This window comes from Curcuma longa, unplaced genomic scaffold (assembly GCF_044706935.1).
Source record: "Curcuma longa cultivar G26 ecotype Majalengka, Jawa Barat unplaced genomic scaffold, ITB_CL_G26_1.1 utg2646_np1212_2152390_RagTag, whole genome shotgun sequence".
In the NCBI taxonomy this organism is placed as follows: Eukaryota; Viridiplantae; Streptophyta; class Magnoliopsida; order Zingiberales; family Zingiberaceae; genus Curcuma; species Curcuma longa.
The window spans coordinates 1,370,190-1,393,081 of NW_027435599.1; the positions used below are offsets into that span (position 1 = coordinate 1,370,190).

General features: G+C 36.4%; 4 protein-coding genes and 1 pseudogene across 5 annotated transcripts; 3 read left to right on the forward strand and 2 right to left on the reverse strand.

The window, feature by feature from the left end:
- Positions 1-3,259, reverse strand: LOC141819869 (protein NRT1/ PTR FAMILY 5.10-like). Its single transcript, XM_074707122.1, has 3 exons — positions 3,107-3,259; positions 2,781-2,998; positions 1-1,227 (listed from the first exon to the last, which is right to left on the reverse strand). The coding sequence occupies exons 1-3, from the start codon at positions 3,231-3,233 to the stop codon at positions 55-57; spliced, it is 1,518 nt and encodes a 505-aa protein (XP_074563223.1). The 5' UTR covers positions 3,234-3,259; the 3' UTR covers positions 1-54.
- Positions 3,260-5,982: 2,723 nt separating this feature from the next.
- On the forward strand, positions 5,983-8,890 carry LOC141819987 (uncharacterized). 2 transcript variants are annotated; one of them, XM_074707258.1, is made up of 3 exons: positions 5,983-6,113; positions 6,452-6,531; positions 8,453-8,890. In XM_074707258.1, the coding sequence occupies exon 3, from the start codon at positions 8,482-8,484 to the stop codon at positions 8,767-8,769; it is 288 nt and encodes a 95-aa protein (XP_074563359.1). In that variant the 5' UTR covers positions 5,983-6,113; positions 6,452-6,531; positions 8,453-8,481; the 3' UTR covers positions 8,770-8,890. The 2 variants fall into 2 exon arrangements, with proteins under 2 accessions (XP_074563359.1, XP_074563360.1); XM_074707259.1 differs by having other exon boundaries at positions 6,491-6,531.
- A 2,974-nt stretch (positions 8,891-11,864) lies between these two features.
- LOC141819934 (putative methylesterase 12, chloroplastic) lies at positions 11,865-16,463 on the forward strand. The gene is made up of 6 exons (XM_074707195.1): positions 11,865-12,023; positions 12,322-12,640; positions 15,185-15,424; positions 15,492-15,635; positions 15,773-15,907; positions 15,992-16,463. The coding sequence occupies exons 2-6, from the start codon at positions 12,383-12,385 to the stop codon at positions 16,262-16,264; spliced, it is 1,050 nt and encodes a 349-aa protein (XP_074563296.1). The 5' UTR covers positions 11,865-12,023; positions 12,322-12,382; the 3' UTR covers positions 16,265-16,463.
- A 380-nt stretch (positions 16,464-16,843) lies between these two features.
- LOC141819986 (glycosyltransferase BC10-like) lies at positions 16,844-19,821 on the forward strand. Its single transcript, XM_074707257.1, has 2 exons — positions 16,844-17,446; positions 18,755-19,821. Exons 1-2 carry the CDS (start codon positions 16,928-16,930, stop codon positions 19,394-19,396), a joined length of 1,161 nt encoding a protein of 386 aa, XP_074563358.1. The 5' UTR covers positions 16,844-16,927; the 3' UTR covers positions 19,397-19,821.
- Positions 19,822-21,202: 1,381 nt separating this feature from the next.
- On the reverse strand, positions 21,203-22,457 carry LOC141820044 (peroxidase 47-like; annotated as a pseudogene).
- Positions 22,458-22,892: the final 435 nt, after the last annotated feature.

Sequence of the window (22,892 nt, forward strand, 5' to 3'; positions counted from 1 at the left end):
TTACAATATAATCACGTAGATTATTAACCATTAGTCACTAATTACACATCTACACTAATTAACCACCTCCTTTCTCTTATACACATATGCCTTAGCGAAGTACCAGAAGAGCACCAACCCTACTGCGCTGAGTCCGGCGAGCAGCCAATAGAAGTAGTCGAAGTGGCCACGGTTGATGTCGTCGGCGAACCAGCTGTCTCCGCCGCCCCTCTTGCTGATTTTGTCGATCACTGACACCAGCCCCCCGCTGAGCATGCTGCCGACGCCGAAGATGCTCAGGTAGAGGCCCAGCCCTAGGCTGCGGTACGCCTCCGGCACCTGGTCGTAGAAGAACTCCTGCAGCCCAATCATGGTGAACACGTCGGCGACCCCGAACAGCGAGTACTGCGGAACCAGCCACCACACACTCATCGGAAGTACGCCGTTGGACTCCCGGGCGACTTCGAGCCGCTTCGTCTCGACTAAAGCGGACACGACGATGGAGACGAGGGAGATGAACATCCCGGCGCCGATCCTCTGGAGCATGGTGATGCCAGAGGGGCGATTGGTGAGGCGCCGGGCGAGTGGGACGAGGAGGCGGTCGTAGACCACGACGAAGGTGATGATGGCAAAGCTGGAGCAGACTTGGAGCGACGCCGCCGGGAGTTCGAAGTTGGGGCCGAGGCGCCGGTCCAAGGTGGCGCCTTGCTTGGTGAAGAGCGTCGGCGTTTGGGAGAAGACGACGGCGTAAGGGAGGGAGGTCGCCCATATCGGTACCAGCGGGAGCAACCGCTTCAAGTCTCCCCGCCGGCCATCACTGAGGGATTTCGTCGAGGAGTTGGTCTGCACTGGGTATAAGCGATAGGTCTTGGTGCCGAGGAGGAAGAGGAGGAGAGCGGCGGCCATGGCGAGGCAGGGGATGCCGAAGCCGAGGGCCCAGCTGACGTAGTCCTGGATGTAGGTGAGGAGGAGGTTGGCGACGAGGACGCCGACGTTGAAACCGAAGTACCACCAGTTGAAGAAGGAGCTCTTGGCTGCGCGCTCGGCGGGGTGGTCGTCGTCGAACTGGTCAGCGCCGAAGGCCTGGACGGAGGGTTTGTGGCAGCCCTGGGCGAGCGCCATGAGGTAGAGGGAGGCGTAGAAGGATACCGCCTGGCCGGGCGCCGGCGCGCAGTCGGCGGGGTCCGCGGTGGCAGCCTCGCCGCACGGCGATGAATGCAGGGAAGAAAGCGTCATCAAGCTCAAGCCCTGTGGTTCTTGTCTCCATTAGCGGATGGTACAAGAAATGAACTTAGCTTAGTAATTATTAATTACTAGTCTCCAATTAATATTTTTCACTTGCACATAAAGTAATCACAATTCAATAAAAGTTTAAAAAATGTATATTAAATTTAACAATCCATTTTATAAAATATAAATTTTATTAGACAATGGCATAAATAATCATTCAAACTTATTATTAAAGTGAGGTCAAGTTTGGATTCATGTATGGTCAGATGACTCAATGATTGATCATACCTTAGCTAGATCCGATGGTAGTGTGAATTAGTATCACAACTTTGCAAAATAGAGCTAAGATTGCTCTCTCTCTCTCTCTCTCTCTACTCATTGTGTGTAGATTTTGTTAGCCTGGAGCATGGTTGAGTTGGTTAGTACAGGGACAGATTTACTGAAATGGATAAGGATCGAATTTCAACAAAGCTGAAGCAATGCCCTCCTTATAATAATCAACTGTAATTTTTTGATTTACCTCCTCATAAATGATCATGGGACTGATTGTGTGAAATTGCTGAAGTAGCGGATTCCATCTTTTGTTAAAATGCTAAAGAGCATAGATTTTGTTAGTTGCTCTACAATGATATCTTTAGGAAGATCTACGAATTGTGATTTCTAACTCCTCGATCTCAACATCTAAAACCTATTCATCTCCCCTCTTACCGATTAGAGAATTACATTCATCACCTACTTGTCACCTCTATTAGAGATTTAGACTTGTTGGTGAGATATCTCCATCCTCATTTTGTTAAAGATCTATGTATGTAAGTGTAACCTACCCTTTTATCGACCTCTACTAGAGACTTGTTGTACTTTTGTTCATCCCTATGTTCCATACACAAAGATGAAAACATGAACTAATGATCTTCCTCTTCGATCTAGTTTCGTCCTCTACTCGAAACATGTTTCTCCACCCCTTTCGCCCACGAATTGTTATTATCATTTATTGTGATAACTTATTAATAAATTTGGCATCTTAAGACTCTTCTTATACTTTTTTTTACTCATTTATAAGTACTATTGACAAAGATGATGAAAACATGTACAAATGATCTTTCTTGGAGACTTGTTTTCACCTCTAGCAAGAGGTAATCTCTCAATCCCGTTCGCCCATGAATTGATCCTCCTATTTATTGTGATAATTTACAAGTCAAACAAATTTGAATTATAAAAATATAACACAAGGTATATTTTCAATGTCCTATTCGTTTGCCTTTAATTTTTTATATCAAGTTGCAAAAAAAAAGTACCATGTACAGGAAGCATCCTCATTCTTTATGTTTAATTAAAGACAGAGAATAAGGTACAAACAAAGAATGATATATTCATTAAAAAACAGAGTGATATATTTTTTAATTAGTTTCCCATAAAGAAAAGCAAGTCGGGATAATTATTTTATTATAACCTCATTTTTCTTTAATTGTATTGTTTAATGCCAATTTTGGAATAAAATTTGAAAAAAAAATAAACATGAGCCTTTCAGTAATTATCCAACAAAAAGAATAATGAGATTAGAATGTACGGACCAGCATATAGAGGAGGGAGGCGCCGACGATGGTCCAGTAGCGCCCGAAACAGGTATCGGCGATTAAAGCGCCCAGGAGAGGCAGCATAGACGCCACGCCGCTCCACACATTGACGGCCGCAGCCGCCGTCGCCGTCGACTCGCGCAGCGGACCAGTGAGGTAGGAGATCAGGTTGTTGGCCACGCCGTAGTAGGTGAATCGCTCGCCGATCTCCACCCCTGGAGGCGGAGGGCCGGCGGCGAGATTAGGGCAAAGGGGAAAGGGGGAAAAAAAGATCGCCACGAGGAGATGAGATGACCGGGAAAAATCGATCGATCGGTACTTACATATGATGAAGACGGCGGAGATCCAGCGGCCGGTGGCCGAGCGGGAGGCGGGCCGGCCGGCGTAGTCGACGGCCCCATCGACGACGTCGGAGCTTCCGTGGGGAAGGAGGAGAGCTCCGTCGTCCATCGCCCTCCTCTCTCTCTCTCTCTACCTACGCTGCGATGTGCAGCAGAAGAAATACTTTTTATAATATTTTAGAATTCAATACAATTTCTACCCGCGTTGTGAATGGATGATAAAGTGAAGCTATCCTCCAATAATAGCTTGGTATTGAAGGTGTGGCCGGTGTTCGAATACGAAACTTCGATGGGAGCAAGACGAGGGCAGTGGACCACAGTGGATAACCAGGTGAAGTGATTGCTGACGTCAGCCGTAGCGGAATAATGAAACGGCGGAGCCGTTCGAATATGCTCGTTTATCAAGAAGCCATTCTAATTTCCAAAACCGGCAAATTCGCTAAAGACGCACAATGCCACAGAAGTCAGAGCGCATAAAAATTTCCTATTTCTCAATAAAACAAAAAACAAAAAAATACATATGTTTTACCTTAGGACATTTATTGATTTTTTTTTCTTATTTACATAAAATATTTAATATCTTCTCCCTCCTTTACATCGTCATTTTTTCCTATTAAATTAAATTAAATTAAATTTAAATTTAAATTTTAATCAATGTAGATAATCTTTAAAATATATTTATTTTTATTTTAAATTTTAAATTTTAAAACTTTAATAAAAATTTTTAAAATATAAAAAATATTCAAAATGTTTTTTATTTTTAATATCTTCTATTTTTTAATATGTAATTAAAAAAAATAAAATAAAATTAATACAGTTGATTTTATTACTAAAAATATAAAATAAAAATTACTTTGACATTAATTTCCAAAAACCAGTATTACAACTTAAATATCAACATTGTTGTGATGATGATTTTCTAAAAGATGAACATCATAATATTTTAAAAATTTTAGATCGTTTTGAGCAATATTGAAATGGTCTTAAAACAATAATGAGGATTTATTTAGATTTAGATTTATCTAATAAATTTATAGGAGTTGAATGAGTCTAATCGGAGTTCTTTAAATTTATCAATGAATTTTGATCAAAACTCATTGATGAATCTAATAGATTTAAATTTTTAAAAATTTACAATAAAATGGAATTGAAGATGCGAGTATGTAGAAGGAAAATACAATGAGAAATATTAAATCTCCTACGTATCAATTGACGCAATATCTTTGATTTTATAAATATTTTGAGCAATATTGAAAATCATTTACAATGATAGTGCACCCTTGGACAACAAGGCATAGCGCGCAAAAACCTACAGGAGTTGATTCATGGAATTACTCTACAGTCAAGAATTGATTCATGGATTTCTGATGAACTATGGAAGTGCTTTGCCATTGCACCGTAATCCAGGGGTATTTGTGCTTGATGACCATCCCAAGTATTTGGATGTTACGAGCCAACTAATTTTGATAATATGTACCTCAAATAAATCAAAAAATAGATAATTCTTGGTGTGACACTCTAATATTATTAATTATTTCATATGTATACCTTAATTATTTTAAAAAAAACATCCTATCTCGATCTTATGGATATCCATTGACGTAAATGTTCGATGCTAAAGAAGATGTTAAGTGACTGTGATGTAACAACCTCACAAACTAAGAAGTAAGAACCCCTTCAAACTAAACTTATAAAATAATATAGTTGAATAATTATATAATAATCTTTATAAATAATGTTCACGACGAATATATGATATTTTAAATTTTAGAATATAAATAATTTTACGTAACCATAGATAAGCATACGGGAATTCGACAGATGATCTAAGGGCACTTATGACATTTCACAATTTGGCTTCCGGCGTTTTTTTTATTTTTATTTTATAAAAATACTCCTTAAAATTTTCTATTAAAATAATAAGGACGGTGGATGGGTAACCAATTAAATAAGCGATAAAGTGATAAATAATATTGGTGCATTATTGGACATATATTTTAACCAGAGGATCTTTTTAAAAAAATGCTCCACAGAGCGGCTAGGTCACAAATCGCGATTGTGAGATTGAGACCTGAGTGTAGTGTCAAATGTTCTGAAGTAACTATTCGTATGTGTTGACTACAGACATGTCTTATTTATCCCAAAAATAAAGTTACTTGTCATAATAGATTTCTGTCACAAATTTTGTGACGGGAATCTGGACCATTCGATTTTAAAAATAAGATTAAATCCAAGCAGTAAATTGAATGGATGATTGCGATGACTTAGATTTAATCTTCTATTTTAAAATCGAACGGTCCAGATTCCCGTCATAAATTTATGACGAAAATCATTTATGACAAAGATTACCTCTCTTATCCCAAATGATAATAAAAAACGAATTGTAAAAGGGTCAAGATAAGTTCCCTTGTTTACTTAATGAAAAATAATTCACAAGCGAATAAATTTAATATTCAATTTAATAAAAATTAATTTATATTTATTTAATATATATAATATTAATTAAATAAATACATTTAAATAATAAATAATATTTATGAATACAATTTATAAATCATATTAATCAATATTTTTTTTATCAACCTACTAAATGAAAGCGATCCACTTTCACAATTTTTTATTTATTTAAATATTAAAAATTATGTATTTATTATAATTTATACAAGTTAGGAATGGGTCTTTTTCTATTGAAATTTAAACTATATTCTTTTTAGTCCTTCTTCTATTTTTTTAAGTATAAAAAATTGATTTACGTTGTAAATAAAAAATATTACAAAAAAAAATGACACATTGGAAGTCAAATTAGTACGCCATTTTTTGACCTGATTAATAATGGTCGTCCACTTCCACCACAAAAAGTGAAAAATCTCTTCCTTCGATTTGGATCTTCGTTCTCTCTCTCTCTCTCTCTCCTTAGTTCCTCCGGTCTCAGTTCCTTCTTCGCGGAGCTAATTCGATCGGAGGAGGAACGGTAGAGTCAGAGAGAAAGGTAAAATTTCTCCCTTCCTTTAGAGTTTAGATTAAGATTTTGTCTTTTTGATTATTTTCCGCCATAGCCATTTTGCTGGATTCATGCTGCGTCGATTTTTTCCCCCCTTCCATGATTGTATTTTCTTACGATCGTTCTGATTTCCTGGATTTTCGCTCGGACTTATCCTATCTGTTTGTTCTGTGTATTCTCGGCCAGATCTGATGTTGACGAGATCATGATTGTTGATCGACGTGATGATTTTGTTTTCCCCTAACTTTTTAGCAGGAAGAATATAGCTACCACTTTTTTGTTTTGTCTTTCTTATTTGTTAATACTGTGCGTTTTTCTTTTATTAGTTTCGTTGATTTTGGTGGTTGAATCCTAATCGATTGCAGCAAGCCTCATTATCTGGAATCGTGGTTTGGGAACAACAAAGGTATGATCTTGAATGGTAGAAAAGAAAAGATGGTTACCTATTTAAATTGTGCAAAGTTATGGATCTACATTCGAAGGAAGATTCTTGTATGAATACGATAAGCACACTGGAAATTTGTTTGATGTTAACTGTTTGAATAAGACTAGCTAAATGCTTCAATAAAATTTTCAAATAGGTATGAGATGGGGTATCTATAAAGGGAGCAAAAGTTTTAAAGTGAAATTTGCTACCACATTTTCTGCTCAATTAACTTGATTGTCACGTAAATTGTCTTGGATTGGATTGCTGACTTTGAAAAGATTCAAGTGCAATACTAATTTTGGAACTCTGATAACATATGTTTATGCATCACCAAGTTCTATCCTTGCTTGCCCTTCCCTAGCGTGGACTTATCTAGCATATAATGATGCGATAGTTTGAAAATAATACTATGGCATGGACTTTTCCTTTAGTCATTTGTTTGATTATCTTGTAATGCATAAATGGTGGCATATATGGTTTTTGTTTGGTATCCTGCCAAATCTTGGAGCTCCACATATACTGTTTTTATTAGCACACAAACTAATTCAAGATGTTGCCTTATATCACTTCTCTGTCATATTTTTATTATTCACTCTGCGTGTCAACATATTTCCCAAATCGGTTTTCATCTTAGATTTTGGTAATTCTTGCAAAGATATTGAGGAAGACACATGGTTACTGACTGTTCTCCATGTTCTAGCTTTACCTTGGCTTATTTGTTCGGTTTCCACTTTTATCCTCTTTATTTAAATGGGTATCAGTGCTGAGCTTTTCTTTTTCTCTCTTATAATCTTAACATTTGGGATCCATTGTACTACAGAGGGGCTTTGTAATATGGATTATGGACATAATTTGCGTATCTTCTAATCACCATAAGTACAACTGACCTTCTATGGATTAGAGTCATGAAATATAGTAGCATTATTCTTCAGTAGCATTATGTTATTTTAAAACTAGACAAAGGGTTCTCTGTTGATTGCAAGTAAAACTTACAATTGAAACACAGATGATATAAGAACAAATGTTTTTTTAGATCTTCTTAGACACAGGGTAGTTGTGTTGGGTCAGTGAAGTAATCATATTGAACAAATGAGAAGCACAACAAAGTAAGTTTTTTGGGTGACATGAAAGCTAAAGAAACGTAAGATAAAATGATTAGGAATTAAAACTGAAAGCAATATTTTTCATGGATATAGAACAATTATTCTAATATAACTTTTTGATGTACAATGACCAGGTCTGAGTATCCATATGAATCTAGGTATTTGATGCATTACTTTCTGACTCAGAGAGTTTGTTGTTTCTCGTTGACACAAGTGTTTGGGTAGATAAAGATTCTTCGTAGTCGAGTTTGCATGAAGGTTTGAATTCAAAAGTGTTCATGGGTTGAAAATAGATACACTAAGCCTTTTTACCGATAAGCTAAATTTGTTTATCTTATTGTAACTGCATGTTCGTCTAGGTCTGCAATTGAAGTTCCTGTTTGTAGTAGAGTGGTCTTGCAGCATTACTATTTAATGATTAGGATATTTCTAGCTTCTGAATCAAACACAGGAGCTAAGCATTATCTATTGCTATTTTCTTGTCATCTTGTCTGGTGAGAAGGGGCGTTTCGATATGCCTGATTAGGTAGACTTGGATGTACCACATTTCAAATTCTTGTGGATTTGAAGACTTGAAGAGTCTGTTTTATATCTTCACTACTCCCTTCTTTTTTTAAAGCTAATGTATGCTTTGCGAAGCAAGAATTGATGTGTATTCCATCGTAAACTTGTTGTCGGGGTTAATCAAAGAACATGGTTCTACATATTGAATGTTGAGTGTTTTTATTTTTGTTTTTTGTTAACTTGGCATTTAACTTGCCATTCATTCCTCCTAATAATTGGCTCTTGTATCACAGTTGCTGCTGTGCTCATTTACGTCGCGACAATGAGTTCGACCTGCCTTGCATGCCGTAACATTGGTAGCCCATCGCCGTCGTTCAGGAGCTACTCCGTTTCAAGTTCAAGCTCAGAGGATGATGGGCAATGCGCAGCCCTCATCGCCTGCTTGCCTCGCAGGGTCAGTGTAGCTGCCACTGGGACAGGTAATGCTATTTCGATGTCCAAAGTAGCACCGTCGCCGATGGTGGTAAGCGGTCAAGGCGCGGCAGGAACTCCCCGCCTTCAACGTAGCCGAGCCATGAGCCGGGACCGAGTCAGAAACTGGAATTTTTGATCATGCTAGAGATGTGGAAGAACTTATGAGTGTGTCATATTTCGTGAGCAAGGGAGAGGAAGAACAATTTGGGCCTTTAGTACTCGTGTTGTAATACAAGTCCTGCGTAAAATTGTGAGTAGTAGTTTGTTTTTGTTGGTGAATGGAAGGGAAGAGTCATTTGGGTTGAGCAATGATAGCTACATGAAAAATGTAGTATAAAATTCAACATTACACAAGGGCATCCATGCAGTTGAATGTGTCATATGGAGTGTGTCATGTTGAGTTTCATGTTATATTTTTCATGTAGTCATCGATTTGAATGATTAGGGACCGCGACATTCGTCACAAAGAGGTCCCCTATCTTTTAAGAAAAGGATAAGAGCAATGAAGGGGACGAGCAATATGCTAATCTACACTAATAGCACGACTAAAGTAAGTTAAAGTAGCTCCTTTGAAAATACAACTCAATGACAAAAAGCATGTTTTAAAGTTTAGATTTAGAAGTTCAATTTTGCCCGCAACTTGAGAACATTGAATACTAATCCTAGGCATAGAGGAAACACTGACTACCAACTCTTAGCTAAACCCTACCAAACTTATTTAACCTAACCCTATTAACCACTTTGATAGTGAAAAAAGAAATTTAAAGTGCGAGCAGATTTTTAATTTAATTTGCGAAGTAGAATATTGATATGTTATATTTAAAAGAGTTTATTTTAATAAAAAAAATTAACCATAAGTTATTTTATAGATCAACTTATGCCTATTCGATATCGAGTTTTAAAGTATCCATTATGAGCTTTTAAACACTATAACTACAACATTAATTTTTTTAGTCGATATTAATTTTTAGAGTGGAAAGTCAATTTTTCTAATTACCTTGCACCTCTAAATCTAATTTTTTTAAAATAATAAGTAGAATATTAATATTTTTTCTATATTTTTCTTTTGGATGGTAAATTATTTTGTAAATGAATTTATACTTTTTCTTTTTTAAAGTAAAGAATAATCATAGGGACACTTTTTGACCATTATTGATTATAAAGAACATCTTTTCATAAATTACTCAAAATTTTTTAAAAAACAAGTCAAAAGTTTGTCTATAATCGTATCTTTTTTCACTTTCTAAAAGATTTGAGAAGGCAAAAATTAAAAGAGCCTATTTTATCTTCAAAAGGTTTTAAAAAATATTTTATTATAATTTTATTTCAAAAATATTTTTTATTTTAACACTACTTAAAAAATTCAAATAATAGAATAAAATATTAAAAATGCTCTTTTTTATTGGAATAGTTAAAAGAGTTTTTTTTTATTTATTATCAAAATAACATACCATCTGGCCTAAATATATTTTTATTTAGTATTATTGTAGAACCTACGAAAGTATAGTTGTTATAACATGTATACTTCAACTCCGATCAAAACTATTAATATTATATTATAATAATTATAATTTATAACTGCTACAATAAAAACACTTAATTTTTTATCAATATTAATTACTTAATATTATGGTGTAGTAATTACGAATTATAACTAATGCAATATAGATAATATATTATATTATAATAATTACGAGATGATAACTATCATATAATTATAATAGTTATCTCTAATCAATATTATATTATAGTAGCTACAAATCATAATATAACATAGATATTTTATTTGTTATTAATATTATATTATACTAGTTAATTATATGATTGTAGCTGTGTAATTGTAGCAGCTATATAATCTTAACTATTATAATTATATAATAATTATAATCTCATTTTTAAAAATAAAAATAAACTGAGGTAAAATAGAATACTATTTTGATAATAAATAAAAAAAGAAACATCCTTACGACATCCAAGATAAAAGGGCCAAAAAGTCACTTGATTTTTGTCCTATATTAAAATTTTTCTATCAATATTACACATAAAATCTTATTATATTAAAATATCATTTTATAACTTAATTAAAATTATTCAAATTTAATTAAAAAATTCTCTAATTTAATTAAAATCACCTCCAACTTATTATGACACTTTTAATTAACATATCATCAAAACTACTACCAACTAAGAATATTTTGTTTTATATTTGCTTGATTTGAGGTACCTTTTTGAAGTATTGGTTGAGTCCCAAGCACAGTGCAACGATAAGATATTCGATGGATTCTTGGAATACTATGATTCAATTCTATTTATGAAAAAACTATGAAAATAGTACAAAGTATGATTATTCAAATGGGATTAAACGGCTCTCATTTGGTTAAGTGATTATTTTATGGCCCATGACTCTAGTAGTTAGGTGAAGCATGACTTTTATGACGATGAATTAATTGTGTAGGTCAGATGTTAATGGTCTTCGATTTAAGCACTTTCGGATGTGTCTAAAGGGTAAACTAAATGTTGATTTATCTCTTCATAAATGATCTTGAGGTCGATCGTATAAGACTGTTAATTTTTAATAACAGATAACAGATTTCACCTGCTGAAGAAAAGGACGAACTAAAGGACGTTCATATGGAATATAAAAAAATTTTGCACTTGTTTATAATTTTATTTAATACTTGACTTATTGATTATAATTTTTTATTTTTTATAACATCCATGTACACAAAGGACAAGATCCTCCGCTTTAATGCGATACGTGGCCATTTTTATTGAGTGGTTATTAGTTAGTACAGTCCCATCATCATCAAAATTCATCACTCCTTTTATTTTGGACTATTTTAAAATTAAATTAAAAATTCAACTAATTAATTCAAAAATTATAGATTATTAAATATAAAAATATAATAAAAATTAATCATATAATTTGAAAATAAGTTCGGAAGTGTAATATTAATTAAACTCTTTTTTTTGAAAATTAAATTATTATCTTTTAAAAGTATTATCATTCATTTATATGTTTAAATGATTATATCTTCTATTATATTTTCACCATTTAAATCAAATTTTCTCTTCACTAAATCTAACAAAAAGTCAATATTTAAAACTTAAATAAATCACATAAATACAAGCATTATTGTCATTATTATATTGTATTAAATGCTATTTTATTTAAAATAATAAATAAATTATAGGAATTTAAAATGACATGCGACCAAACCACCAGTTGCTTTTTCACGTCAGACGATTTCTGAAATGGCGACGAAAAGAGCCCTGAAATCTCCCAACAAGCCCTTCCAAATGCTCCTCGAATCATCGCTTTGCTTCCCAATCCCTGTTTGGAGTCTTTACTGCGGAGCTTTCTGAATCCTTGGTCTTGATACTCCGCAGGTTTTCTCCCTTTTGTTTTGTTTTTTGGTTATTTCTGGCGATTTTTGTGGGTTTTGTTGTTGCTCTACTCGCAAAATCTGATTTTTTTTTCATTACTGTAGTTGACTTTATTTGTGTGGTTTTTGCAAGAATCTTTCTGTTCTTCGATTCCCGTCCGCATCGCTCTTGGCAACTTTGAATTTTCTTGTTTCTTCAAAAAGTTCAGTTTTTTTTGACTTGTCGAAGTAGTAATCTTCCGATTTCTTTGTCGAAACTGCAAATCAATTAAGATTGTTGCTTAAAATTTTCCTCTTTGTAGTTCTCGAGTCGTCCCTGTTGTTTCCCCTCTTACTCTGACCATATTTTTTGGTTCGGATTCCATGGGGAACGCGTGCGGCTGCATGCCTGAGGCGGATCCGGGAGGCGGAACCAGATCGAGGAGCAAGCGGGACCCGGCGTCGAGGTCACACCGAGCGATGGCGGCGTCGGAGGAGGAGCTGTTGCACCGTCGAGCGCTGGCGATTGCCATACAGCAGACTCAGCTGTCGCAACGCTTTGAAGGCTCCATGTCAAGGAGGATCGGCTCCACGAGTTCACGGCGGCGAGACCTCCCTGATTCTCTGGCTAATCCAAAGCAGGTAACTTCTGCTTGCAACTCTCTTGATGCATCGAACTACAAGTTTGTTCTTGAATGCTTTATCCTTTTGAAATTACAGATTGGTAAGTACATCGATGATAGCGTTTCCAACTGCTAAAAGTTAGCATGGTGTTCTTATTTTTAACTGGCAAAAACAAGAAAATTTACAGTATATATGAATAAAATAGGTATGGATGGCTAATAGTCACTGTTAGGATTGAATTCACAATCATGATATAAAGAGAGACAAGGTTATATGATGCTAATAAGGCCTGCGGACGGTACTTCTTTTGTTGATAAAGCATACCCATCATGGTATTCAGAAGACAAATTGCAATTCCAAGTTAAATAGTGAGGAAACAGAATGATAGGATCGAAAAGCTTCTTACTTGTCCTCTTTCTAGCGGTAAAGGTCTAAATAACTAGAGTTTGGCATCGATTCTCTTGAACTCAATGCTCTCTTTCAGTCTTTCTAGATCATAGAGTTGCAAAATAGTGTAGATACTAAGTTGTCTCAGAGCCCTCTCATGAAGTAAACATGGGCATACATCTTAGATCTACTACTCAACTAGAAATGCATACATCAGGAATCGATGCAATGGATATCTTTTTTTACTTATCTTTTTGTAAGTTTTTGATTTGTAAAAGAATGATTTGTATAGGATAAAGAATTGAAGAGCTTTCAATGCCTTGTGTGAAGAGCGTTACCATATTTTTATAGTTTAGTTATACATTACAAAAAATTGGTTTAGTAGTGATGAAAATGTTGAGATGAATGTGTGTTACTAGAAAAGTTTAAAAAGAGGTTAAGATCATATTGAAGAAGTTGAATCAATCGAATTGAAAGTGGTGTGAGAGGTTGAGAGAGTTGAAAAAAAAAAACTTTACTCCATGTTAGTAAAACTAATTTAAGAGAGCTATATATTACTTTTTAGTTTCTATAAAGCCTCGGATGAGTTTGATTGAGGGATTAAATTCATGTTGCCTATGGAAAATAGTTGGACTAACACAGTCTTATTATTGTTATAAGAATGATCCTCTTTCGATTCAGTCTTTTATGTGTATAAGAATAAGAAAGTCTATAATACAATAATTTCTAGGGTTAAATGTGTACCCCCCTCAAGCTTGTGTTTATTCCATGTGCCCCTTTCCTTCCAAATACTCCAATTTAGTCCTAATTAGAACATGGTAATTTAATAAAATCAGGAAAAATTAACTCACATTATTTTTCTTTAAATAAGTATCATGCAAGATAATGAAGGAATTTTTTGTTGCATATCTACATTTTCTAGATCTGATTAATTGAGATCTGAAATGAAGATTTTTTGCAATATACAAGCGGGACTTGTAATTTTCACTCTATTAATTTCCAGCAAGGTTCAGCTGATGTGAGACATTATCGTTTAATCATTTGTCTTGACGAAGTAGGTACTCCTTTATAAGATCTTTATAGTTACATAGATTTTTTTTTGTTTATTTCATGTTGCTGTTGGGGCTCATCAATCTGGAAATGATGTCAAACTTTTGAAAGGATTGTAAGGTTCCTTCTAGTTTTGTTAGAATATTGTTAAGGCGCATTGCCAAAGTTGGTCAGAGGTTGCTCATTCAAGCGATTTTCCAACGTTATATTCGTAAATGGCTCAAACTCAGTAATTTGCTTGACCTCTAGATAGTAGTGTGTAACAAGTTCAGTTATGTCTGAGTTGTATAGTTCCATTAGTCTCTCGGTGTTTCAAGCACTAGTTTAAGCTCTTGGGTGAATCAAGATGAGGTCTCAGCGCCTATAATGAAGCGAGTGGTCACTTTCAACAAAGTGAGCCTCATGCGAGTTCTTTTATATGAGGATTGTGCAGTTGGAACATCACCTCATGTAAGCGGCCCTTGGAGAACACGAGCCATGGCATTAGGAGGGTATGCATTGCCACAAGATTGCATAGCACATCAATCAAACTCATTAAATATTTATCTTAAGGTTTCACATTTCATGCAACACACAAATCTCGATCGTGATGTTAGCTCCAACATTTCATGCCATAATCAAACAAACAACTGTCTGTTTGTTCAATTGTTCCCAATCTGCAGAAGTTAGTGAATCTCCTTTTAATGTAGACAATCTTCAAGTTGTATCTCCCATAAAACAAAATCTTTGTCATCGAAACCTATCGATCTTTTTGTTTCGTCTGCCACGAACATCATTCCCACTCTTGTATGATTAGCACAATACGATATCCCTTAGTGTTCTCTATGTTTCACAGGGGTTTGCATCTGTGAATCCCATATTGTTTTCATTAATTATTGGAAATTGAATACTATTTATGCTATGTACTCGAACTTGGACTAAGGTATGAGTATCCGACACAGGTATGCATTGAAGATGAAGGGTTTAGTACACGAAAATTTACCTCATTTTATTCTTATAGGCTTGTAGAGATTGTAGCTCTAGATTTCTGATTCCTCTCATTATCGATTAGAACATGCGTGATTAAGTCTCTTTCGGGTTAAGAGGCTAACAATTTTCGTTGGAACATGGAAAATGCACTTTCAGCAACAAGTTTTTCTCGAGAATCTTCAAACGAAGAAAATTGTTCTAGTTCATGGAGAAGGGTTTGGAGCTTGGTGTTGGTACAAGACTATCTCGCTATTGGAGGAAGTAGGTCTGGATCCTGTTGCTGTGGATCTCCGAGGATCAGGGATCGATATCACAGATCCAAACAAAATATCAACCTTAGCAGATTACTCGAAACCGCTAACTGATTATCTCGCAAGCCTCCCCGACGATGAAAAGGTAAGAAGATTGTCCACATATGCCTGTCTTTGAATCCTGAATTTGCTTATAGTTAAATAAGTTTCAGGTCATATTGGTCGGCCACAGCTGCGGAGGTGCTTGTGTATCTTATGCATCAGAGTGTTTTCCGAAAAAGATATCCAAGGCAATATTCCTTACCGCAACAATGGTATCGGATGGACAGAAACCTTTCGATGTACTCTCCGAGGAAGTAAGTATGATCATTGTATCGGTTTATTTCAACATGGCCAATGGATCGAAAAGCTTGTTAGATTACTTGAATTACAGTAGTTCTTATGACACTCTAAAGCTGCAATTTTGTTTTCGGTTATCTTACCGTCTTTTCAGTTAGCATCTGCCGATGTTTTCCTGAAAGAATCACAGTTTCTAGTTTATGGAAATGGACGAGACGAAGCTCCCACTGGACTAGTGTTCGACAAACAACAACTCAAGGGACTATATTTCAATCAAAGTCCTAACAAGGTTTGGTTCTAGTGTTTCTTTTCCTTTTTCGACTTGCAATCTTTAGGATTCTTATCGAAATTCTTTCTTGAATGAGACTTGCAGGACATTAGTTTGGCTTCACTTTCCATGAGGCCGGTTCCGCTGCCACCGATCATGGAGAAGTTATCTCTAACCCCCGAGAACTATGGCTCGGTGCAACGATATTTCATCCAAACACTCGACGACCGCATGCTCAGCCCCAACATCCAAGAGAAGCTAGTGAGGGAGAACCCCCCTCATGGTGTCTACAAGATCAAAGGGAGTGACCACTGCCCATTCTTCTCGAAGCCACAATCACTTCACAAAATTTTGCTCGAAATCATGCAACTCCCTTAGGGTGTTCTTTCCCTAATGGATCAATTCTTCGATCTACCACAGAATTTCATAGAAAAAGGAGGGCAAAGTAGATGAAAAATAGTAGAAATTTATTGTCAAAGATTGTTTATAGTCAAAGGTAAAGCTTTGAATGAACAAGATGTTTCCATAGAGTTGAGTAAAATAAACAAGTTTGAATGTTGGCGAATTTACGATTTTATTTTTATTTTTAAATTCTCGAATTTTATTATATAATTATATTATTCATGAATGTTGATCGGGCCAGTCAGGCCCGATATTCGCAGTCGATACGTTGACGATGGAAAATTGCGATCGATCGGAAGAGGAAAAAGACGATTTTTCTTTGATCTTTCTTCGTCTTTTTTTCTCCACGCGTTCTCGATTCTTTGTTCTATGAACCCTAGAATCGCTGCCGAGGAAGGGGGGCGGCCGGAGTCGTCGAGACGCAGCTACGAGCGATTGGGTTGCTGGTGAGCGTCTCGTGATCGCTTCTGAAGAAACTTCCCCGCAGGAATCGGTGGCGAAGCTCGATCTTTGGAGGACTGGAACAGGTGACGCGTTTGGTCGCCGGGAATAGTTTTTCCAGAAGGATTTAGGGGTTGTTGGTGGATTAGCTCTCTTTGCTCTTCTATCAAGATCTTCCTTTGATCGGAAAAGTACAAGATGAAGCCAAGGAACAAACCTGACGAAGAGGAGGCTGACTTCTTCCAGTGGCCTTCGAGGAAAAACTGGTCGATTGGGCTGATCAAATTCATTTCTGTTCTGGTCATATTCACGGCGGGGGTGGTCATAGGCTTGTCGTTGAGCGGTCGCTTCACCCGCTCCTTCAACACACAGGCCGAAATCTTCTTCCCGAGCACAATGTACACAGTCAACTGCGACAAGGACTTTCTGGGCTTCAAGAGCTTCGTGACTCCTCAGCATCTGATTCATAGTATGACAGATGAGGAGCTATTCTGGAGAGCTTCGATGGCGCCAAAAATGGAGGAGTACCCATTTCACAGGGTGCCGAAGGTTGCCTTCATGTTCATGACAAGGGGGCCTCTGCCCTTCGCTCCAATGTGGGACAGATTCTTCAAAGGCCATGAGGGCCAGTATTCAGTGTATCTCCACACACTTCCTGATTACAAACTTAATGTCTCTGAAAGTTCTGCTTTCTATGGCCGGCAGATTCCTAGCGAGGTAAGATTCATCTTTTGTTTTCATAATAATTTCTCTTATTCATGTTTAGTCTCATGATCGAAATTGCAAATTGTAGTACTTAGTGTCTCACATATATATTTGGCCTTGGATTGGTAATTGATGACAAACCGTGCGAAGATTCATGGATGCATGAGGCTTTCATTGGTTGAAGGTTCTTAGTTATGGTGAGAGATGAATTGCTTTTCCTTGGCCTTGTTGTAGGATAGTGTATGGTGCATAGTTTGAAATCTCGTATCGTGTTGGCTGACATGGTTGAAATGTATTGTTCTAATAAGTTACCGAACTCGAAATTACTTGGCGCAAGCAATTTGTCTTGTGTTGTTGTGTCGATGATGTTGATGAGTATTGTGTCATACTAACATTCAACACCCTTTGATATGCTATGTTTTGTTAGCTTTTGTTATGTTATATAATGTTAAAATTGTACCATTCCATATGAGAGTTAGGAATTATATGTGCATTCTTCTTCTTCTTCTTCTTATTTTTTTTCATCTCCTTCCTCCATCTTCATCCAATTCTCCATCAACACCATACATCGAGAAACTAATACGGTTTCAGAATAGTATCGGTCCAATTAAGGTTTGAAACTCTGGCACGACTCGAGATTTTGAACTTTGGTATGATTAGTGAGGGTATATATGTGTGAACTTCAGGTGTTGTTTAGTATCTATTTATGACACTAGTAAACTCCTTGACTGTAATTGCTTGAAGGAGCTTGTAGGGAAATTGAAAACAATTACATTATCTTACTCTCACTCATTTCCTTCTATCTTGATTGCTTTGCTGATACTGATTGGAAAACGATGTGGTGTCTACTTGGACAGAAGTAGGAAGGAAAAGAAAAATATCGAATTCTCTTGTTTACTTGGACGTTTAAGAATCTAATCAACATAAATTAGCAGCCATATTATTTTTTTCATCTTATCTTCATTCCCACTAACCAGGAGAAATTAGCAAATTCATTTCCTTGTCTTTTCTTTTCGTCTTATTTCTCTCCAAATAAACACAATATTAGTTAGAACTGGACGATGAAGATATAATCGTGTTGCTTGTGACAGCTTATTCTGCTGGCAGTAAACTCGTTTTAGAATGTTAACTCCATGCTTGCACTAAATGATACTACAAGTTACTAAAAAGTTTCGTAGTCATTGTGAGTAAACAGTCCATCACACAAAATTAGTATGTACTTCGATAGAAATGCTAAATCAATAAATCTTTCTTTTCCTAGTAGAGTATGATGAAGAATTTGTTAACTAACATATCCACTAACAACTTCTCTTCCTGCAGGAGGTTTCTTGGGGATCGGTGACATTAGTAGATGCAGAGAAGCGTCTCTTGGCCAATGCTTTGCTGGATTTCTCCAATGAACGCTTTGTCCTCCTCTCTGAAAGTTGCATTCCTGTGTACAACTTCACCACCATCTACGACTACCTCATTTATTCTGCTCACAGCTTTGTCGAATCCTACGATGAGAACTCACAACAAGCCCGTGGCCGTTATAACCGTCGCATGGCCCCAACAATCAAACTCTATCACTGGAGGAAAGGTTCTCAGTGGTTTGAGCTCAACCGAGAACTGGCAGTGTATATCGTGGCAGATTACCAGTACTACTCGATATTCCGGAAATATTGCAAGCCTTCTTGTTATCCTGATGAGCACTATATACCGACTTACTTGAACATGTTCCATGGGTCTCTAAACTCCAATCGGACTGTAACCTGGGTCGATTGGTCAAGGAGCGGGCCTCATCCAGCAACATATGGTGCTCCCAACATTACAGCAGACTTTATCCAGTCGATTCGAAACAATGGCACCTCATGTACTTACAACTCGAAACCAACATCCATATGTTTCCTCTTCGCGAGGAAGTTTGCTCCTAATGCCTTGGGTCCTCTACTCAACCTCTCTCGGACAGTAATGGGATTCTGAAGCTTTTAGTTCAAATCCACACACCCCTTCCTTCAGCTTGAGAGGCAGTTGCTATATGATTGGAAGTCCTTCCCTCTTATTATTCATGCTGATGTGGCTACTGAGCTGGCAACATTGTACAGGTCAGCTTGAAACCTTGACTCAACTCTTTAAAGTTAGGCATCTTGAATTTATTATACTCAACCAGAGAATAAAGATGTCATTATTGATTTTATGAATACAAATTCATTTAAGTGGTACCTTGATAAGGAATTAAAAATAGGTACAGAGTCCTTGTCTTATAAAATTTATTAAAATGGTGTTTCATCTATAATTTGATACTTAAAATACCTATGTGTGCTGCACCTTGTAGTAACTTTTTCCAAAGTTGTATTATCTAGTAGAGCAACTTTGACCAAAGCTACTCCACCATTGAGATATATTGTTTTAAGGGCATAGTGCAACTTTGCCAAAGTTTGTTTGATAAGCTAATTGAGTCCAAATCAAGTCTAAAATGCATCAAGTTGTTGAAATGGTTGTTCAAGCTTGGTTTGCATTTTTTTTTTTTTACGAGCTTGAGTTTGGTTCAAGCTTGACTTGAGCTTAGATCATTTAGATGTTATCGAGTTTTGAGTTCAAGCTTTGTTAGATTGTTTGAAAATTTTATGATTTTAAACTTGTTTATCCATTTCGAAAATTTCTTATTTGTCATGTCAATGAGAGGTTTATTAATTAATATGGTTTATAAATTTTGTTCATGAATAATTCATAAGTTTTATTTATGAGCATTAATGAGTTGAACGTATATGTATCTAAATTTGTTTATTTAGTTTAACGAGTTATTCAAACTTGTTCATTTAATTGATTTTATATTTATTAAACAAACATAAACAAACTCATCTAAGTCGAACACCAAATTTGCCCGTGAATATTTAATTCATTTATGACTCTAATCAAAGTTGTATCATCTTGAAACAATTTTGATTAAAATTAGACCATTTTGGAACAGTTGGATTAAAATTATACCATCTTGATTACTTGAGAGGAAGAGAGGGGAAGGAGTAAAGAAATAGCAAACGATCCTTTCCCTCTCTTATTTCTTTTCAAGTAAACAAAAATGTTTCAGATCAACCTAATATCTCTTATTGTAATTTGTATTTGATAAAATTTCAAATTTACTCTCCTTCAAATCCAATCATATTTTTGATAAAATAACATAAGGAATTGTATGATTTTACTAAATTCCTTCACTTCCATAAATATGATGAATTAAATGCAATAAGATTTTTTCAACTTAAATAATATTTAAAAAATATGGAGCTTTTAATTATATTTTTCAATTAGAACTTTAATCCTAATTTAAATTAGATTGATACAAATAATAGAAAATAAAATTAGATTCATCCAAAATCAGAACACTCAGAATTTCCAAGAAGGATGGGTTTAGTTCTCTTCTCTAGTTAACCCGAATGGCTTGACTCGACTCGACTCTAGAAACACTAATTCGACACCATCAATCTAACTAGATAGTCGAGTTAACTAGATGAACTAGTCGCTCAATGTTTGATTCGAGTTTTCTTTCTGTATCAAATTCGAGTTAACGATGACGACGACGACGACGACTGAGCTAGAGGAAGAGCAGCAGCCACCTTCTTCAGAGTTGCCTATTTGATGTTTGAAGAATTGTTGATGTGGATTAAGGATGAGAGTATTACTCCAATACTAGTATCCTACTTAGTCAGATAAAGATTTGATTGTTATCGTGTCCTACTTAGTCGGATAATGAATAACTTTCTTAGTGTGGATTTGCTTTCGAACTTTGTTTGCGATTGTTAGCACAACAAACTTTCTAACATCCATAACATCGAGGGCACAGCTTCTTACTTACAAACAACATGGTTTTAGTTGAATTTTCTGCAATTTAGCCTGATCTCCCCTTGATTGTCTTCTTTGATGTCCAGGGCTCCCATCTTGATCATTGCCTGCTGAAAATCAGAGAAGAAACTCCTCTGGTCCATCGAATAAGAATCGACCATCGACCGTGTCCGAGGGTCGGTATACAAAGTCTGGTCCGACCGGAGGAGCCCCATCTTGGCCTGCAGCGCGTAGAAGTAGTTGACGTCGAACCGATTCCTCGTGTAGTCGAACCCGACCTGCGTGTTGTTACCCGTGCTGCTGCACGTCCTCTGCAGCATCCTCGCGTAGTTGGAGTCCATCGTCGGGTCAACTTCGTTGGTCGAGTCGAACTTGCTCAACCTTTGATTGAACGATACACACCTCGCGACCCCCAAAGTGTGGCCCCTAACGTAATTAATTCACATTAATTAATTAATTAATTAATTAATTGGTGTTTGTTTGCTTAATTAATTACCGGATAAGGCCACCAATTCCTGAACACTGAAGCCATGCTGAGCAAACATCTTGATGAGTCCTGTGCTATTCAGGGTTGGGGGCGGCAAGTTAATGGTGTCTTCTATCCTCGACCTTCTACCATCCTTCCTTCCTTTCGCTACCTCATAATATGGACCTCCAGCCTAATTTTTATATATCGAATCAATTAATGAACAATACGATAAAGAATAATATTTCATCGTCAAATTATCTTACAAATAGAACAGCATCTCTAGCTGCCAGAGCGATGATATCAGCACACGAGACGACCCCGGGGCACTGAGCCTCCAGCGTTTGCTTCGCCTGGTCGATGAGCTCGTACCCGCGAACGCTTTCATTGGCCGGCGAATCCTTCTCGGCCGTTTTGTCACTGGCATCGATCAAAATAGAAGCATCGCATCCCTACAACCCATGATAATTAATTAAGGAGCTAGCAAGATTAATTTAACAAGAAGTAGATATTAATTATGTTGACCTGAACAAAACAGTCATGGAAGTGGAGCCTCAGGAGGCCTGCCGCGAGGGTAGGATCATTTTGCAGGGCTTGGCTCACTGTGTTTCTCACCGTGAACTCGACATACGGGCATGTCATCGCGTAATAACTCGAAGACAAGGCACCGAAACTAAGTCCAACCGCCGAAGCCAATACGGCCATCATCAGCATCAAGTCCCCCAAACAAGACTTCATCATATGCATCATCCTCTCTAGCTAGCTACTTTAGTGCCAAATATAACAGCCAACAACTGTATATCTATATATATAGTGTTATTGTATGCATCAATATCCCACTTGATCGGTGTTCATGCAATTAGGGTTACATGGACGGTGGAAATGAGTCATCCGCAACAATCGAATGAGAAAATGAATGCGTGATATCTAAGATAAAGATGGTTTCACGCCCAATGTAATTAATGATATAAGACTAGATAATCTTTGTGATAAAGATCGAAAAGTGAGTGTTAGTGTTCGATAATAATAATAATAATAAATATTATATATCGAATGAATTGGAGACAAGTTGTGCATGTGCGTTTTGGCTCGATATGGGGTGAGATATTTTAGGGTTGTTTGTTTGACCTCAAAGCAAGTTTGTGGAGGTTGTTTCATCGCACACAACTACGAGGT

Excerpts from the sequence above, each read along its gene's own strand:
- LOC141819869 (XM_074707122.1), bottom strand. The coding sequence starts at position 3,233 with ATGGACGACGGAGCTCTCCTCCTTCCCCACGGAAGCTCCGACGTCGTC. Across the intron at positions 2,999-3,106 it reads CTCCGCCGTCTTCATCATAT|GGGTGGAGATCGGCGAGCGA; the intron begins GTAAGTACCGAT and ends CTCCGCCTCCAG. Across the intron at positions 1,228-2,780 it reads CCTCCCTCCTCTATATGCTG|GGCTTGAGCTTGATGACGCT; the intron begins GTCCGTACATTC and ends CAAGAACCACAG.
- LOC141819987 (XM_074707258.1), top strand. The coding sequence starts at position 8,482 with ATGAGTTCGACCTGCCTTGCATGCCGTAACATTGGTAGCCCATCGCCG.
- LOC141819934 (XM_074707195.1), top strand. The coding sequence starts at position 12,383 with ATGGGGAACGCGTGCGGCTGCATGCCTGAGGCGGATCCGGGAGGCGGA. Across the intron at positions 15,636-15,772 it reads TCGATGTACTCTCCGAGGAA|TTAGCATCTGCCGATGTTTT; the intron begins GTAAGTATGATC and ends CCGTCTTTTCAG. Across the intron at positions 15,908-15,991 it reads TCAATCAAAGTCCTAACAAG|GACATTAGTTTGGCTTCACT; the intron begins GTTTGGTTCTAG and ends TGAGACTTGCAG.
- LOC141819986 (XM_074707257.1), top strand. The coding sequence starts at position 16,928 with ATGAAGCCAAGGAACAAACCTGACGAAGAGGAGGCTGACTTCTTCCAG. Across the intron at positions 17,447-18,754 it reads GCCGGCAGATTCCTAGCGAG|GAGGTTTCTTGGGGATCGGT; the intron begins GTAAGATTCATC and ends CTCTTCCTGCAG.